The sequence below is a fragment of the Malaclemys terrapin genome, chromosome 6 (genome assembly GCF_027887155.1).
Source record: "Malaclemys terrapin pileata isolate rMalTer1 chromosome 6, rMalTer1.hap1, whole genome shotgun sequence".
Classification (NCBI taxonomy): domain Eukaryota; kingdom Metazoa; phylum Chordata; order Testudines; family Emydidae; genus Malaclemys; species Malaclemys terrapin.
The window spans coordinates 46,861,263-46,879,315 of NC_071510.1; the positions used below are offsets into that span (position 1 = coordinate 46,861,263).

An 18,053-nucleotide genomic window follows, 5' to 3' on the forward strand; every position below is an offset into this window, starting at 1 on the left:
TCTGCATTCCTAAAACTTTGGCAAAACTTCTTCTGGAGTTAGAATTCAAATCTACTAACCCCAAATCTCTTACTGAAATGTAACTATTCCTTCCAAGAGAAGTTTGAAGAAATGTTCCAAACAATAGGAGACACCAAAATTCATAGCTAGTGCTCGCATGCCTTAACTGTGTTTCTACTGTCCTTGAGGAATCTGGATCACTTTTCTCTCAATGTTTCCTTTTCAGCACAGTCAAAATAGGAAAGACCTGGCGGTGTTGCCAAGTGCTACAATTGTGGGGTTTCCTCTATGGTTTTTGGGGTCTGGCTTGTGATTTTTTTTTAAATGCTTTGGAGTTGGCAACCCTGACCTGGGTAACCTATTACTACCTTAGCCCCTAACCCTGCAAACCCTTATGCACATGAGTAAATTTAAGCATGTGAAATAGCCCCATTGAACTCAGTGGAATGACTTATCTACATAGAGTTACTACTGTGCTTCTGTGAGGCCTTGCTTCCCAATTTCCATAGAACATAGCTTGTTGTATCTTACAGGAGGTGTGGTATAAAGAATGCTCATTGTTTCCTGGAGGGTGAAGTAATTATTTTAATGATGATGATCAGTGTGAGACGGGTTGAAAATACATATAAATATTAGTATGTAAATGTCAGAATCAACTATTTCTAAACACGTATGTACATGTGCGTGCACACAAACACCATAACATGAAGTATGCTTTGTTGTGTTCCCTGCTGTGCCTTTGAATGAAGATTCAGAACAGTGCACAACTGGTTTCTGTGCTGACATATGCAGAGAGTTAGGATCTTTCCGGTCTCATCCTTCTGATGTAAGTCAGACTTACAATGAGATTTTAACATTGTATTTTATGTAAAGGAGCTGCTATGCTGTACTATGTCTGTGGGGTGGCAGTATCTGGCATATGTCACTGTATAGCTTTTTGTCACATGGCATCTTAAAGGAACTGCAGGAATCATTAGGATCTATTTAGTGGTTGAATTAAGTGGGTGCACAGCTTTACCTCTCTCTTGCTTACACTACAGGAACATCCTTAGATCATATTTGGCCAACAAATGCAAATATATATTCACTCCTGCTGGTTTAAATAAGACTTCTGATATTTGAATGTTTCTTTACTGAATAGCTTTTTGGAATGCACAAACAAAACAACGTTGTAAAAACTCTCACTTCCAAATTCTACACAAAATAAAGAGAAGTTCTGAAAGATATTTGGAAAACATTACACAATCTAGATTCAAAGTCTTCACCGTAAGCTTTCATCTTCCTACAAACACAGGATTAGAAATCACCAGACTGGAGGTCCACCTAGTCCAGTATCCTGTCTGTGAAAGGGATTCATATAAAATGCTTTGGAGGACTCCAAAGCCCTTTCCACTAATACACACTGTTCCTGCAAACTTCCAAAGCCCCTATGCACAGATTCCCTCCATCCTCTATAATCTCTTCCCACTATCTCCTCCTCCTCCAGCATAATCTGTGTGTCCTCCCACAAAAATCCAAAGCCCCTTCACAGATCATGTGAGTCTTCCTAAAAGCATCAAAGCAAACAAACCTGTTTGGAAATAATGCAAATTGTTTTATTTGTAAACATCAAACAGCTGCACCATCTACAAGCTCAGTTTAAAGAAGCAAAAGCAGCCGTAGCATCCCATCCCTCTGTAACTGATCCAAAGCTCATTGAAGTCTTTGGAAAAACATTGACTTCAATGGCCTTTGGACCAGGCCCTTAGCAAACTTCTTCAGTAAGCATGCTGGGCCAAATTCATCCAGAGCTGACTTTAGCCCCCAGAATTCTAGTGTATGAAGCTAGGATTCACAATTTCACATGGTCTAAAAAGTTGATTTTGTTAGGGGCTCTTCCAGTTCCTTTTCAGGTAAGTCGGAAATGTGTTCAGGAACACCTCTTGAAATCTGTCACTGTGGAATACCCACAACGGAATGAGCTGCAGGATGCACGCCTTCCAAACAGTGAAACAAAAGCAAAACCAAAAAAAAGTCATTACAGGCAGCTAGAAAGAAATCAAATCAGTGTTCATGTAGATTATAATAATTAGCATTGAAAATTTTTGTGATACTGCTACGGTCAATATTTCGGGGTTGGGGGGATTCTTTTTCAGTTTCCAACTGATCGAATCTACTCATCTCAGTGCTTGTACTAAATTCCCTTCATTAACAGCTGCCATATGTAAGTACCTATTCTAGCTTGTACCTAACTCCCACTATGGTTAATTGGTGACATATATAAGCATCAACAATTCACAATCAGCATTAAGCCTGTACAGAATTTTTCATTTGGGGCCTGATCCAAAACCCCAGGAAATCAAAGGGAAGACTCCAGTTGACTTCAATGGGCTTTGAATCAGTCCCAGGGAGCCCTGTAATAATTATTAAATTTAATTACCAAGATCTCATGGGCTAAACAACCAAATGTCTCCTCTCCAACAGTAACATAAATCAGTGACTCTCTAACAAATTCCTCTGCCGTCTTTGTTATGAGATTGGGTTTTTGATACATTGTCATTGGAGTAGAAACAGCATAAGGAGCCACCACCTGAAATAAAAGATCGTTATTGACAATAATTAGTGCCTTTCATTTAGAAGGGTCCTTAACACATTATAGAAGGTACATGGAGCATCAGTGAAAGGGCAGCCACCTCTGGGCTGAAATGAGGAGAGGAAGCTTTTGTTTCACACCAGTGAGGAGGAAATTTAAGCAGGGACACTGGGCCACCCAACGTTTCCACATGGATGTCCAGCACTTCATGGGATTGGGCTCTGTGACTGGACTTCAAATATTCATGAAAATGAAGGCAAATAACAAAGATACTATATCACCTGTATGATAATTCCCTTTGCCTTATATTCTGCTTGAAGTGCTTTGGAAAATGTGCATACAAAAGCCTAGAATTACAAAATTGAATAAACTTAGTCATAAGGAACTGAAATTACTTGTGTGCACACAAAATGACCCAAATATCATCCTGGCTAAGGCCCAAATATGTGTGCAAAACCTAGCAATGAGTTACTTAGTGCATCCACATTTAGAAAAGGAGGGCCTGAATCTGATCCCACAGGACTCTTTTACACAGAAAAAGTTGTGCCCACATTCCAGCACAAGTCAGACATGAAAAAAGCACTAGTGTAACAAGGGACTCAAAAGTTTCCCAGGTTATGAAAATGCAGTTTTGAGGACACAGTGGTAAAAAAGCCTGAGCTGTGTCTACACTAGCTGCTAGCACAGGTGCAGTTGTACCACTGTTGGAATATAACACATTCTTCTTTTGACACATGTGCTGAGACATCCACCCCACACCAGGCCTCCAGGGGGAAATTAGGCCTATAGGCTACACCTGGAGGAAACCTAGGGTGTGCTAGGGCCTACTTGCAGATAAGTCCAGCTGGGGGGAGGAGCTGGGCAGGTGGGGTGGGTAACCTGCAGTTGCATTTCCTGATATAAGGGTAGGGTTGCCAGGCATCTGGTTTTTGACTGGAATGCCTGACCACTAAAAGTCTGGTCGGCAGTGCAGCGCGGCTAAGACAGGCTGCCTGACCTGGCTCTGCACGGCTCCCAGAAGCAGCCAGCATGTCTGGTTCCTAGGCACAGGGGCGGCCAGGGTGGCTTCGCATGCTGCCCCTGCCCCTAGTACCGGCTCTGCAGCTCCCTTTGGCCAGAAACTGCAGCCAATGGGAGTCACGGGAGTGATGCCTGCTGGCACAGGCAGCGCGCAGAGCCCCCTGGCCCCTCTGCCTAGGAGCCAGATATGCCAGCCATTTCCAGAAGCCGCCTGAGATAAGCACCGCCCAGCCAGAGTCCACACTTTGAAAAAACCTTCCTGCATCCCAACCTCCTGCCCCAACTTGGAACCCCCTCTTGTACCCCAAACCCCTCATCCCCAGCCCCAACTCAGCCGTGAGCCCCCTCTCGCACCCAAAACTCCCTCCAGGAGCCCACACCCCCTCCTAAATCCAACACCCCATCCCAACCCCCAGCCCAGCCCAGTGAAAGTGAGTGAAGGTGGGGGAGAGCAAGCAATGGAGGGAGGGGGGATGGAGTGAACAGGGGTGGGACCTCAAAGAAGGGGCGTGGCAGGGGTGTTTGGTTTTGTGCCATTAGAAAGTTGGCAACCCTCCGCAACGGGGAAGAGTAGAAGTGTGGCTCTGGATTGAGATCCAAATTTCTGATGTTCATGGACCCATATTGCAAAATTCGGATCCACAGGTGGAGCTAGATCCCAATGTACCCATAGTTCAATATTGTTCCTGCTGTATCTGCCTTGCGCCTTGTATAGTATTTACTCCTGTATAAACTGAGCAAAAACTGGGTGTAAAATACTATCAGGTCAGAATTCTCCACTCATTTACATCAATGGTAAAGTTTTACACCCACTTTGCACAGATCAATGACTATGCAAAGTGCAAGAAGAGAAGACGGATGGTTTGGTTTTTAGGATACTACCCTAGGACTAGATCTGGGTCCGAGTCCCTGCTCCACCACAGACATCCGTGTGACACTGGGCACATCACAGCCTCTCCGTGCCTCAGTTTCTCATCTATAAAATGGGGATAATAGAGAAATGCTATCTTACAAGGGTCTTATGAGTATAAATATATTGGAGCGTGAGGTTCTCAGATATATGGCACGTTTCCATAATATGTACCTAAGAAGAGACATGCGAGTGGGTCATCAGAAATTTTTAGATAATGCTGACCAAGTTTTTTCAATCTAAAAATATTTGATTTCACTTTTGAGTAGAGCCATGAGAAACTTAGGCAACCAAAAAACCCCACCTAAAAACTCATGTTTCAATGTAGCTGAAACTTGGGCTAGATTTGTGTGAGTTTTGTCTGGGTTTTGAGAGAGCTGGGGTGGAGTGTCAACCAAACAAGAGCTGAGGCCTCAGTGTTTTATGGTTTTGAATGGAAATCATCAAAGTGAATCCTATCAGCATGAAGTTAAAATGTTGGGAGTTTTAACTCAAAGTGAAGCCTCCAAATGAAAAACAGGCAAGGCAACCCCTGCCTGCTGATCGTGGAGTGGCGGAGTGAGGGCAGCTGGGGAGCTGACCCCGCCCGCCCCCCACGTGTCTCCCATCTCCATCCTTCCACTACACAAAATTTTACCCTCCATTCTGCAAGCAGAATCTGTCACGTCTTGTGCATCTTCAGTCTTGAGTAAACCAGTTAGCCTGTGCCTACAGAAGTTCACCATTGCCCTATTCTCTGCCTTAGTTTGGAGGGATACTGTGAATATTGTGTTATTTAATTGTATCTGAAAATATCAACATTATAAGTCAGAGCTAGTGTGTTTTGGGTGAACATTTCAGCAACACTGATTTACAAAGCAATAAAAAAGACTTACTTTAGAAGCCGAATATATAGTATATAATGGACAAGGGAAGGTGCCCAAACCAGAAGAAAGGTTCAGAATAAGTCCTTTTTGTCTGAAATTCAAATTAAATTGTTACATTAAATTTGCCTTTTGCTATATTACAGTAGGATCTGGGTCCTGCAAAAGATTCAAACTGCAGTCTTTTTCTCTAGAAGGCAGAACTCTTCTATTATACAAACAGAATAGGCTACATTCTCAATGAGAGTCTTTAGAGCTTAATTAGGTACCAGCAAATACACAGACAGAAAATTTTAGAAGTGTAACTTAAGTGAATAGTGCAACTGGAACCATGGGGAATTTTGTTCCTGGTGTTGTACATCTGAACATGAATAATGTCAGATATTTGAAAAATTCAGAGAAAAGAATTTATGCTTATAACTCTCCTTAACTAAACGATTCCTCTTCCCACTTCCTTCATTTGGGCCTTAATTTTCCCTATATGTAGTAAAAAGCATCTCTCAGCTATTTTCATAATAATCAAAGGGAAAACTAGTAAAAGGTAAAAGTTTGTCTTGATTGTTGCTGAAACAAAAGTTTACTGTATCCTAAAATAAAAATTTTCTCCTCACCCTTTTTAAATTCTTACAGATGGAAATTTAGTTATCAAAATTATGTCTTAAACATGTTCCCTTGAAACAGATAAGAAAAGGAACCTTTTACTCATGGAGCTGAATTAATTGCTCTTAGTAAATCAAGTTATTGTAACTTATCTTTAACACTTAAATACTATTATTCCAAACTCTACAGCTACCTTTAGAAAATACTAATGTGTGCAAAGGCATTTGCATGCCTAATTAGTCTCATAATAGGCAGGTTTACATATGCTATACAAGCATATTTTTTTTGTAAACTTAACCCAGTATATTACATCTTCTGATCTGCCCTATATTTTACTTTTTTTGTTACAGTTTCTACCATTTGTTCACACAGCAGCAGGAGAAATAAACTATACTGAGCATCGACCCACCAGGAACTTGAGTAGTTATTGCAGAACTAATTGGAGCTAGCAAATATTTGCTAGAATTAGAACCCACAGAAAGCTAAAGGGAAAAAATGGAGTTTTACCTTGGCTCCATTTGTTTCAAAATTATCCGTGTCATCTACAAGAAATAAAAGGGCTATGAGTTACATTCCCTCTCCCTGTGCTTTGTGTCTCTTTTTGTTTTTGTTTTGTATGGTTTGGGGTTTGTTAAACAGAGAAAATGTGCTAACACATTAAGTTCTGAAAGCACAGGGGGTCTGAGCCAGAGCAGCTAGGTTAAAAAATATACTTTGAAATGTTGGGGAAAGACTAGAAATGTTACTGGCACATATTAGAACACATTGCGTTGAACCGTTGTCCAAAGTTTCCAAGGGTCAGTTTGACATGCAACGTTCTCCGGCTTATGCAAATCTTTTCCAAACTATCTGAATTTCATGAGCCTGCAATATTGGATCAAATATCTCAATCTGTTTCTTGGTATTTCAGCATTTCCACTTCTGGTCCCAACTAGGATCAGAAAGTGCAAAAACACAACGTTTTCCCAACTTTTTCAAGCCGCAGCGTAAAAGCTTTAGGTTCATTTTGAATTTCAAAGGTTGGGGTTGGATCTTAATTATTCAGTCACCCACCTCTCTCACTCAAACCAGGGCCGGCCCCAGGCACCAGCTTAACAAGCAGGTGCTTGGGGCAGCCAAGAGAGAGGGGCGGCACCTGCGGCAATTTGGGGGCGGCAGGTCCCTCACTCCCTCTAGGAGCGAAGGATCTGGAGCTGAACTACCGCCGCCGATCGCGGCTTTTTATTTTTTTTTCCAATTGCCGCCGCCGGTTGCGATCGCGGCTTTTTTTTTTTTTCAGTCCATCCCTATTTAGTGAAGCACATATGCACATGCTTAACATTAAGCATGGATTTGAGTCCCTTTGAACTTAATGGGACTCCTCGCGTGTTCAAAGACTTATACGTGTGCTTAGCTTTTAAGGAGAAGAGCCTTGATAGACAACTTACAAAGAAAGGAAAGGGTAGCAATGTAAACTAGGGCAGATAAACATACTGGTGCTTAGTTCCAGGCCAGTAGCATGAAGGGGATGAGAATGTGCATGCAGGGGGTTAAGCCTCATTTTCAAATTGGAATTTATGGAAGAAAGGATGGAGGCATCTCATGTCCAAGTGGGTGAAGGGAGAAGGTGCCAATCATAGCGTGCAAAGTGGGAAAAGGTTGAGAGATGAGTGGCTGGAAGACATCAATATGGAAATTTGCCATGAAGTTTCACTGGAACAAGGAGGGCAGAAGAGAGAGGCTACAGTATCAATGAAAGCAGATGCCACAGGGGACATCCTGCCCCTATCAAATACAATGGCAAAAATCCCATTAAATTCACTGGAGCCAGGATTTCACCCCAGAATGTTTAGAGCTTGCAGGAGGTCAAGAGCTTACATATGGTCAGGACAAAAATCGAGAAACCAGCAGAAACATTTGAAGAGAGGATGGATCTTGTCCGAGACACGGTTAATTCTTGTACCACCATTTGGAATAGACTGAAAGGGGCAAGTGGCTTTGAGAGACGCCAAAGAGGTGGAGGTTGCAGTAATCAGGGGAAGGCATCATCCAGGCCTGGAAAGGGAATTATTGTGGTGGAGGGGTAGAAAGGAATAGGCAGATTTTGTGGAAGTTTTATAGAAAGAAATGGCAGAAATAAATAGTTTATTTTAGTTGAACAATATGAAAGGATTTATACTTCAAACCTTGAAGAATAAATCATTTGCCTAACTAGCTAAAACTGCTTATTTTGGCTTGTCCAACTTCTACACACTTGAATTTAGCCTTTTAGCTGCCCTCCTCCCCCTCTCCGCCCCCCCTCCAAGAATTGTTTTGGGATGCGTGCTCTCCTTTAAAATCCAGACACCTTTCAAGAAGAGAGATTCTTTGGTAAGCAGTCAAAGCAATTCTCAGAGCAGAGCTTTTGAGAAAGTATGTGGTGTGATCAAACAGGTCAAACTGGGGGAAGGTAGGTATGTTAGATATGGGGAGGAAACTCAACAATTAAAGAGGAGAGTCTGTCAATAAAGGCCTCTCATGTCATGTTTATAAAGATATTAGCTAAGGTTGAGATGAACTATGAAGCATTTAGTTGTAGCTCAGGTTAACATGTTGCCCCAAACAGTAGAGCAACAAACCTTAATCAGAGCTGGGGAGGTGGCGAAATACTAACTGTGCTTGAAAGGGAAGGCGCTAATCAAAATTAGAGCTGGCCAGAGAACAGTTTTGTTTTGAAACAACTTATGAGGTTTTGAAATCTGTCTTCAGAAGGTTTGGTCAATCTGCAATGAATGTTTTCACAAGGTGGAATTGCATCACATCCATTTTTGAAGCAAAAAGGTCAGGTTTTCAATCTCACCCTAATTAGACTCTTAAAATAATGTTTCCGATATGACTCAGGATGAGCAGCTAAGATTGAAGCCAGCCAAAATGCAAGGACATAAGAAAACTCATTGTCACTGTTTGAAACAATGTCTTTCTCTGGTATAAATACATTTATTTCTTTATACACTGAATGTGTATGGTACATACCTTGGTAACAGAGATAATGTTGCAGCTGATGAGGTTCTGTTGGAAACAAGAAACAATGCAAATGTAGACACATTTTGAGAAGTCACTTAGCTGGCATTTATAACATGAGGGTTCAGTTTGCAAAGACTTCTAACAGAACATCCAGGGTAAAAATAATTCAAAAGGAGGCTGCAAAAATGCATGCATATTTACCAAGACTGTCCATGCAAATAACTATTTTCCTGCACAATTCTCCAATTTGTCATTGCATGTTCATTTGTAAGTATGTTTATTTAGGGCCCAATTCTCCTCCCACTGAATTCAACAGTGCAACTTTCACCAACCTCAATGGCAGGGCTGGCCCACAACATTTCGGCAACTGAGGCGGGGAGCTCAAATGACGCCCCCATACCCCCTTGCTTGGGCCAAAACTTTGAAAGGTCTCAATTCTGCCTTCTTCCTGTTCTACTCCTCTCACGGTATTGCTCTTCTACCTACCCCAATAAAGGAGAACTAACAACTTAAAATGCCTTGTTCAAAAATTTTAAATAACCCTTAACTTTCAAACGCCTGAACAGCAAATGTAACTTTTCTTGTCTTCATAGAAGTATACTGGCATTTTTATCTGTTTGAATAATCAAAGTGGTGCTTTCTGTGCCTTCTTGGTTGCAAAGATTTGAACTGCTTCCTGAAGGTCCACAGTCTGGGCCAGCTCATGCTCTATTGAGATGGTTGCAAGGCCGACCAGCCTCTCCTGTGTCATTGTGGAGCGTAGATGTGTTTTTATTAACTTCAGCTTGGAGAAGCTGCATTCTCCACTGGCAACAGTTACAGAAAGTGTTAGAAGTATGCGCAGAGCAACAAAAGCATTTGGAAAGAGGGTGGTAATCTTATTTGTGCACATATATTCCAGAACAACCTTTGAAGTTGATCCTGCTGAAATGTATCTTGAAAGGACTTTCAGTTCATCACCTAAATCAGTCACATCAATATCGCGCATGTCATCATGGGTCAACACTGTCTCTCGTGCCCTGCATTGCTGGTGTAGGTCTTCTTCAGGTATAGTGAGGCATTTTGGAATATCGTACAATATCCCAAATATACTGCTGTGTTCCTTGAGCTGCATGAAACATTCTTCAACTGACTGTATTGCACAATCTAGAACCTCATTAAAGAATTCAACTTTGAATTGTTGTTTGGGGTCTCTTATGGGATTATCCCGTGCCTCGTAATCAAAATGTCTTCTTCTTCGATGACTCTTGTATTCTTGAATGGGTGGGAAAATAGCTTCAGTGTCAAGTTCCTCTGCTAACTTCTGTGCACTCTTCAGAACATTTTGAAATCCCTCATCTGACCGGTAAGACTGTAGGTATGACTTTGCTTTGTCCAGTTGTTCCATTGCTCCAGATATATCAAGATCAACACCTTGGAGTCTCTTGCTTACAAACATTTATTTCAAACATATGTCATGCCACGACACTAAGCCACACAGAAATTTGAAGTCATGTATGTTTCTGGTGATTCCATTTCCCTCTGCCACTGTTCTCCCATGAACAGTTCCTGTCAGAGCATTATCCTCCATAATGGCAACTATGGCATCATCTATCTTCCCAATTTGGTGTTTGATAGGCTTTATCACCTCCACTCAACTTTCCCAGCATGTAGCACTCAGTGTTTCGGTGTCAGAGAGGATATTCCCTGATGCTGCTTCAAAATTTGTCATCGATGAATTGAGGCAGAGAAAAATACATAGATGCTTTGAATTACATTAAAAAATTCAGCAGCCTCACTAGAAGCTGATGCTGCATCACTGACCACGAAGTTCAATGACTGAGAACTGCATGGGCCAAAAAAAGCTTGAGGGTTTAACTCACGGATCCGTGTCTACACTCCTCTGTTCTTTCCTCTCGTGTTGGCACTATTATCGTAGCCCTGACCTCTCATGTCGGCTATCGCAATTCCTGCATCTTCCAGCTTTTTAAAAAGCACATTTGTCATACCAGCCCCTGTAGTATCATCAATGTCAAATTCTAGAAAATGCTCTCTGACAGTCACAATTGCAGGGACGTTTTCACTAAGTTCTGTTGTTGTTACAAAACACACCATTAAAGTCATTTGTTCCGTATGGCTGATGTCAGGTGTGCAGTCCAGAATAACAGAGTAATATCTTGCTGACTTCAGATCTGCCACAATCTTCTGTTTGACTTTTGTTGCCAGTAACTGTATGATCTCATTTTGAATTGTTTTTCCAAGGGAGTTTGGCACATACAGCTGATCTGAAGTGTCACACAGTGCTAGGTTTTGGGTAGCAAGCATTCTCACAATGGCAATGAGCCTTTTCAGAACATTTTGCCAGTCAAGAGACTCTGATGCAATCTTCTCTTGATGCTGATCATCTATGGTGGCCTTTAACCTTAGTCTCATCTCAAGCTCTTTCCACCTATGGAATGCTCTCTGGTGATTTGCTGCCGTCTCATGGCATGCCAGATTTCTAGCCAGATTTTTCCAGTCCTTTGTTCCTGTAGAACCCAATGTGGCTGGAACATTAGACTGGAAGAGTTTCCAACAAAAACAATATGCAACATTCTGGGTTTTTGCGTACATAAGCCATGGCCTCTCCACTTTGTCACCATTGGGGATTTCACGCCAGTAATGTGTTGGATGGAAACTTCTATTTTCATTGTCTTTGGGGAACATGAAGTTTTTCACTTGCTGTGACCCATGCAGTACAAAGAAGTCCCTCAGGTTACTGCTCAAGTGGGTCCACAGTCCTCGATCATCTAGACTTAAGGAACTAAACTCAGCAGCAGCGGTTTCTTTCACCTCCACCACACGCTTCTCTGAGCTATACTTTTCTTCAGGAATGTGCATGGTTACATCCATTTGAGATGGAAATATGGATGCTGCAGTAGCTGCCAGGTCACCTGCACTCTGACTAACTGGAACATCAGGCATCTCCTCACTACTCACATCCTCATTGGGGCGGGAAGGCTCACTGTGAACATTTGTGTCTATGTATCTCAGGAGAGCTCCTTCCTGCTTAGATAGAAAAGCTTCCTTTGCTTTCTTTCTTTTTCTGAATGCTGCCCCAGAGGGGCGTTTTCTTCTTTCACTCATGACTGCTGTTCTGTGCCAGGTATAGTGGCTCTCCCTACTCAATTGAAGGGGACAAATTAAGCAGGCTCATAGCAGGGCCTGAATGAGGGAAGATATCAGCATCTTAAGGGCCTAACTGGCTCCTACTACTTCAGTTGACTGCCTGTTCTCCTCAAGTGGGTTCAGGGAAGCAGCAGGAAACAGGAAGCTCCCCGAGAAGCTGGTGTTAATCAGTCCAGGCTCCTGGGGGTGCTAGAGAGGTACATAAGAGGCTCCTCCTCCTCTCGCTCCCTGCAGCTCCTGCTGCTTTCTGTTATTCCCTCTCACCTTTTCTCTTGCCTGCCTGTTATGTCTCTTGTGCCCTCCTTCCTCCAGCACAGCACTCCACCATCTCTGTGCATCTAGAGCAGAGAGAATACCTATGCACCAGCAGCAGACACAATTTTCTACACTCTGGATCCTAGTGCCCCCAAGTCTGGCACCTGAGACAGCCACCTCAGTTCGTCTCATGGTAAGACCAGCCCTGCTCAATGGAGGCAGGATCTGTCCCTTAGTAAATGGAACCTCTGGCCCTAATTGTTACATTGCAAGAAAAAACAACAGTACTACAACGTAATCCTACCTCGTCTGTGTCTGCTCCATTAAGGAAACGGCATGGAAGAGGATTATGAAGCATTCCAACATTGTTAACTAATCAGGAAAGAAACCGAACAATAAGAACTATATTTGGATGAAGTGCATAGTTTAACTGGTTAAACAAAAGGTTTCTTCTTAAGAAGTTTTTAAGCTGTATGTGAAGAGAAATGCTGTTAGTGACCCATCTTGTTCCCACTGAAACCAAAGCCATCGATATTGACCTCAGTAGAACCAAAGCAGGCTATTACTGGATTTTTTTTTTTATTAATTAAACTTAAAAAATACTTTGTTCCTATTCATATCACTCCAATTAGCTTTAACCAAAAGTTCATTTATAGTGGTTTTCAGGTTCAATGCAAGAATTCCACACAGCTGTAAAAGAAATACTGAAAATGAATTCATTGAGACTAAACAGGGAGAGTCACCACATAAAATGGATACTACTCTGCAGGTGATAGATTGGCTTAGATGGTAAAAAAATTACTGTACCCTATTAGAGAAATAGGGAACCCATAGAGTGCCTTGATTCACCTCTACAACCTGTATAATAAACAACTAAAAACAGTGTAGTAAGTAAGTGCACACTTGGTTTTAATAACATCTGCATGTTAAAACCAGCTTGTTAGTTAGTGTCATATACACCATGTTCTAAAACAAGTGATGCCAATTTGTAGCTGCATAGTAAGCTGCAATTACTGAAATGCATTTGTATTTATATAATGTATTATCAAAATACTCTTCAATTAATGGGTCTAATTAACTTACCCAAAATGCCAATTTCTAAGCCTTGAAGACATTCTTCAATATTCTCATATATGTAATCTTTTGTAAAGTCAGCTTGTATGATCTTCACATTTCTACCTGTGGCCTGTTCTGTAATTAACACAAAGTGTCTTTATATATAAATAGAGAGAGAGAGAGAGAATTGTAATCAAGAGGAATGAGCCAAAGAACTTGGTTCACCCTTTTGTGTTGCACTCTGTACTACATGCAGCTGTTTCAACTCCCTTGCTTTTTAAGAGTAATCAAAATATAAGCAAAAGGCACTTTCCGTAACACATTTTTTAAGGAAAATGTACGGTCAATTTCTGCCCTGAAATCTGTGGGCACTCTGCCCAAATATCAAGACAAAATTTAGCCCCCTTACTAGAAATAATATAAATAATACAAAACTTCTAACATTTTCCCCAATTTTAATGTTTATAAGAGAAGTGTTGCAATTTATTGAAAATGAACATGCTGACAGATCTTTGATGTAAACTCTATTTTATATAATTATTTTAAAAGTTTGCTTCTTTGTAAGATGAACATTTTAACAAGCAGAATTGGACTTTGCATTTTGGGGGCAGGTTGTGAAACAATATTTTGCAGCCTCCCTCTGAAATATAGCCTATTTGTGTTATTCATAATCACACCATTGTAAGATGGGCCAGCCTAAGGATTTGGGGAAGAATTATTGAGGCAACTCTTTGGGATACACCTCAACTTTGACTCATTTTACATAAAAGGGAAATGGGAGAATCTATAATCTCTCCTCCTCCCCCACACCTACCCCTCCTGCTGCAGAAGTGGAATCCAGCTGCAAAATCCTGTCTCTGGGTTGTTTGGTTTATATCCCGTTTACATTTTCAACGCTGTCTTCACATAGAAGAGAAGTTGACTGACTGACTGACTTCAAAAATGAAAGCTGAAATTCTCTGTTAGAGAGCTCAAATTATAACTCTGCTAACAAGGGGGCTCACATGAGAAATATTTACTACTAAACCTGCTTTCAGGTTTCATAATCATCTTGAACCTCCGACCAGGTTTGTTGAAAGATTTGCTAAGTGAATCTAGGACCAGTTGAAAGGCTTTCTCCTCCTCCCTTTCTTGAACAGTGATCTGAACACACACATTTGTCAACAATGGAAATGCAGAGACCATTTCAGGTGCACATAGACTCCAGAAAGTCTAGGAGCTCCCCTCAGTGAAATGGAAACTGATTCTATAGCTATACAGAATTGGACTTTGTATCTAACTTTCCTATGTGTTTCTTTTATGTCACCAGCTAGTGTCACCAGAGCTTGGCCTTTTGGTGGGGGGAGAAGGGAGACCCTAATTTCCCCAGAAATGGCAAGCTTCTAACTCCACTTCAATTATCGGCATATCTTCAGATTTGGCAAGAGCTTACTTCTTCTGTACATCTGAGCTCTGCTTGGGGCAGGATAGCAGGGAGGCTGTCAGGAAGCCAATTATGGCCCCATGATTCTGTGGGCCAGTCTGTGCCAGCCCTAGCATGACTTAGAGAATCAGTGTTCTGGAGTGGAGCAGAGCTCCAACCCTTTTCCTCCCTGCTCCCCCACCCCCACCCCCACCCTCCCATATACTGTGGGGTGAAAATGGCAGATGTAGGAGCCAGCTCCGTCAGGTTTATGCCAGCTGAGCCCCCACACTTGAGTAGCACAGAGGAGCCTGAGCTAATTGCAGTATCTAGCCCTAAATTTACAGGGAAAGACTCCAGCAGCAGCACCTTTCCTCACAACTGTGAAAGCCTCTGGTGGCATGGAGTTGATGAAGCTTTTCTCTGCTGCCTCCTCTCTTCCAGAGCCTTTCACACACACAGACGTAGCTGCACACCATAGTGTGCACACCCGGTTGAAAAGGGACCCTGGCATCTCCGGTCAGCACTGCTGATTGGGCCACTAAAAATCCCATTGGCCACAGCAGGGCTGTCTGGCTCCCTGCCGGGCTCCGCGCAGCTCCCAGGAAGCAACCGGCATGTCCCTCTGGCTCAGGAACGGCCATGGGGGCTCCGCATGCCCCTGCCCCGTGCACCTGGGAGCCACCTAAGGTAAACACTGCCCGGTGCCTGTGCCCCAAACCCCCTCCTACACCCCTGCCCCAGCTCAGAACCCCCTCCCACACCCAACCCCCCCCCCCGGAGCCCATACCCCCTCCCATCCCCCAAACCCCTGTCCCAGCCTGGAGCCCCCTCCTGTACCTCAAACCCCTCATCCTGAGCCCTCACCCCCTCCCACACCCCAACCCTCTACCCCAGCCCAGTGAAAATGAGCGAGTGAGCGAGGGTGGGGGAGAGCAAGTGACGGAGGGGGAGGTGGAGTGAATGGGGAGGGTGGAGCCTTGGGAAAGGGGCAGGCAGGGCAAGGGTGTTCGGTTTTCTGCAGTTAGAAAGTTGGCAACTCTATGTGACATTTAGCTATACATACATTACACACTGCCGCCCAATGGTTTGTAGTGTAAACATAGCCTTAGTTTTATGGTTTGATCGATGTTTTACATACACTACACAAAATATATTACATTAGTAGCCTAATAGCTATAATGGCTCTACTTGTCTGCTCAAACTCAATCTCTTTTTTTCCTCAAATCTTATCTTGATTTTTTTTAAAGGCCTTCCTGTCTGAATAGGTGGAAATTTTACTCTACATTCCAACACTTGAGATAAATGTTTTTTTAATTCTGGATTTCTGCCCATGTAGAATTCCAATTCTGGGAACTCCTATGGCACAACTATACCTCATGGGGCTGAATGTGTCAAAAGAGTCATCCTTTTCAACTCACTTCCTATACTGGAGGAGGAGGTATTCTCTATGGGTTAAAGTACATGATTGAGAATAAGGAGGTGTGGGTTCAATAACCAGCCCTACCACACATTTATGTGACTGTTTAAAAATTCATCTCTGTGCCTTCACAAAGTATCCCTATCTGTCAGTGGGGGGTAATGATACTCATCTATTTCACAGAGTAGTATGAGAGTTAATGTTTTGTAAACACTTTGGGAACAGAATCCTGGGTCTCATGAATCCAGTGCCCTATTACACAACACTGGCTGTCACAGTTATCTTCAGATTTAAACACTTACCAATTTCAGTGGCTACTTTCTGCAGTTTTTCAAGTGTTCTGCTTATCATAACAATATTTAATCCACGTTTTGCCAGCTACAAAAGAGGTGTTTACAATTATTAAAATTGATTACATTCTGGTGATGAGAACATTTAAGTGACTTTTTTAGCTTTCAAGACTCTGCATTTTATTTAATATTTCATTTACTTTCAGGCATTCATCACCGTGCTATCTGGAGACATGACAAAAATTAAAACCAAGCAACACATTAGTTAAACTGCTTATAGTAGCCGCACAAACATCCCCCTCCCTATATGATCCTGACCCATCATAACGAAACACTCTGAGCATCAACCTATGGCCAAACAAAAGGTTGGCCAAAACAATGTCCCTTGATCCCTTCCTGAAAGACTCTAATTAACCGACAGATGGAGAGCAATTCCACCTGATATTTCCAATGAGGGGGCCTTCTGCTGTAGAACTGACTTCCCCATTAATTCACCAGAACCTGAATTTGTTGACCTCCAGGTCACTCTACAATATTTCATCTTTTTCCAAGCTTTTCCCCCCATGAGAAAAGGGGCTAAATGGATTGTATTGAATAGTGGGAGGGTCCTAATTTTGGGATGAGTTTTAAGAGGATTATATATTTTGGACTTTGGTTAGAATTTATATTATATAATATATATAGCCCATGTCCCCAAAACTTGAATGAGAGATTTTTTTTAAGTAAAGTGAAGTAAATGAACAAGCAAGAGTTTTTGTGCACACAAAAGCACATCCATAAAAATGTAAGCAAGAATTTAGGTTTGTAGATGCAAACAGTTTTTAACATGTCTGTTTATAGTTGGTGAAATAATGTGAAAATAATGCAAAACAAATAGTCATATTCTCCCCTTATTCTTATGGCTTCTTGTGGTAATTCTTGGTCTAACAGCAATCAGTTTGCAGGCAGCCAGCCTAAAGTAAAGTGGGGTGAGTTGTACCTCTCTGTTTTAAGGAGCAGCCTGCTTTGTCTCTCTCTATTTTTGGGGTCTTGTGTGTTATAATTCTGAAGTCTAAGAAATAAAGTAGTGTTAGGTTGCAACCTTTCAGCAAGAGTATTTTATGTTTTTATCTAACTTCTGTGTGTGTGTGTATACACACACACACACACACACACACACACACCATGAACATAAACATTTCCACTCCCAATTAGAGCTTTGTGCACAGATTGAAAGTTGAATATGTCCCAGCTTGTAGAGTGTATGTTTTTAACAAGTTGAAGTTGCACTAGAGCTTGGGTGCATGATCAGAAAAGAGTTCAGTTGAAGCTAGAAAGCTGCCCACGAAAGCAGGGAGAGGCAGAGTTAAATGAATGTGCACAAAGATAAGGCCAACTTCATCTGAAAGTACCAGGTTTACTAGAGAGTAAGGGACTAGCTGATGAAGCCCACACACTGAAAAGGCATTCATTTCTGTAACTGACTCCCTGCAATGCTTTTCCCCCTAAATCTATTTGAAGGAAACAGTTTGTCCCATTGAGCTTCCCTGAAACAAT

At 42.1% G+C, this 18,053-nt stretch overlaps 1 protein-coding gene across 1 annotated transcript in view; it reads right to left on the reverse strand.

The window, feature by feature from the left end:
• Positions 1 to 1,425: 1,425 nt before the first annotated feature.
• HSD17B3 (hydroxysteroid 17-beta dehydrogenase 3) overlaps positions 1,426 to 18,053 on the reverse strand; it is a 28,519-nt gene continuing 11,891 nt past the window's right edge. The window contains exons 3-11 of the mRNA XM_054032642.1: positions 16,530 to 16,605; positions 13,433 to 13,540; positions 12,654 to 12,721; positions 8,957 to 8,992; positions 6,473 to 6,507; positions 5,378 to 5,459; positions 2,854 to 2,919; positions 2,420 to 2,569; positions 1,426 to 1,976 (exon numbers count right to left, since the gene is read on the reverse strand). Coding sequence (XP_053888617.1) covers positions 1,866 to 1,976; positions 2,420 to 2,569; positions 2,854 to 2,919; positions 5,378 to 5,459; positions 6,473 to 6,507; positions 8,957 to 8,992; positions 12,654 to 12,721; positions 13,433 to 13,540; positions 16,530 to 16,605 — 732 coding nt within the window. The 3' untranslated portion in view covers positions 1,426 to 1,865. The remainder of the gene's footprint in view (positions 1,977 to 2,419; positions 2,570 to 2,853; positions 2,920 to 5,377; positions 5,460 to 6,472; positions 6,508 to 8,956; positions 8,993 to 12,653; positions 12,722 to 13,432; positions 13,541 to 16,529; positions 16,606 to 18,053) is intronic.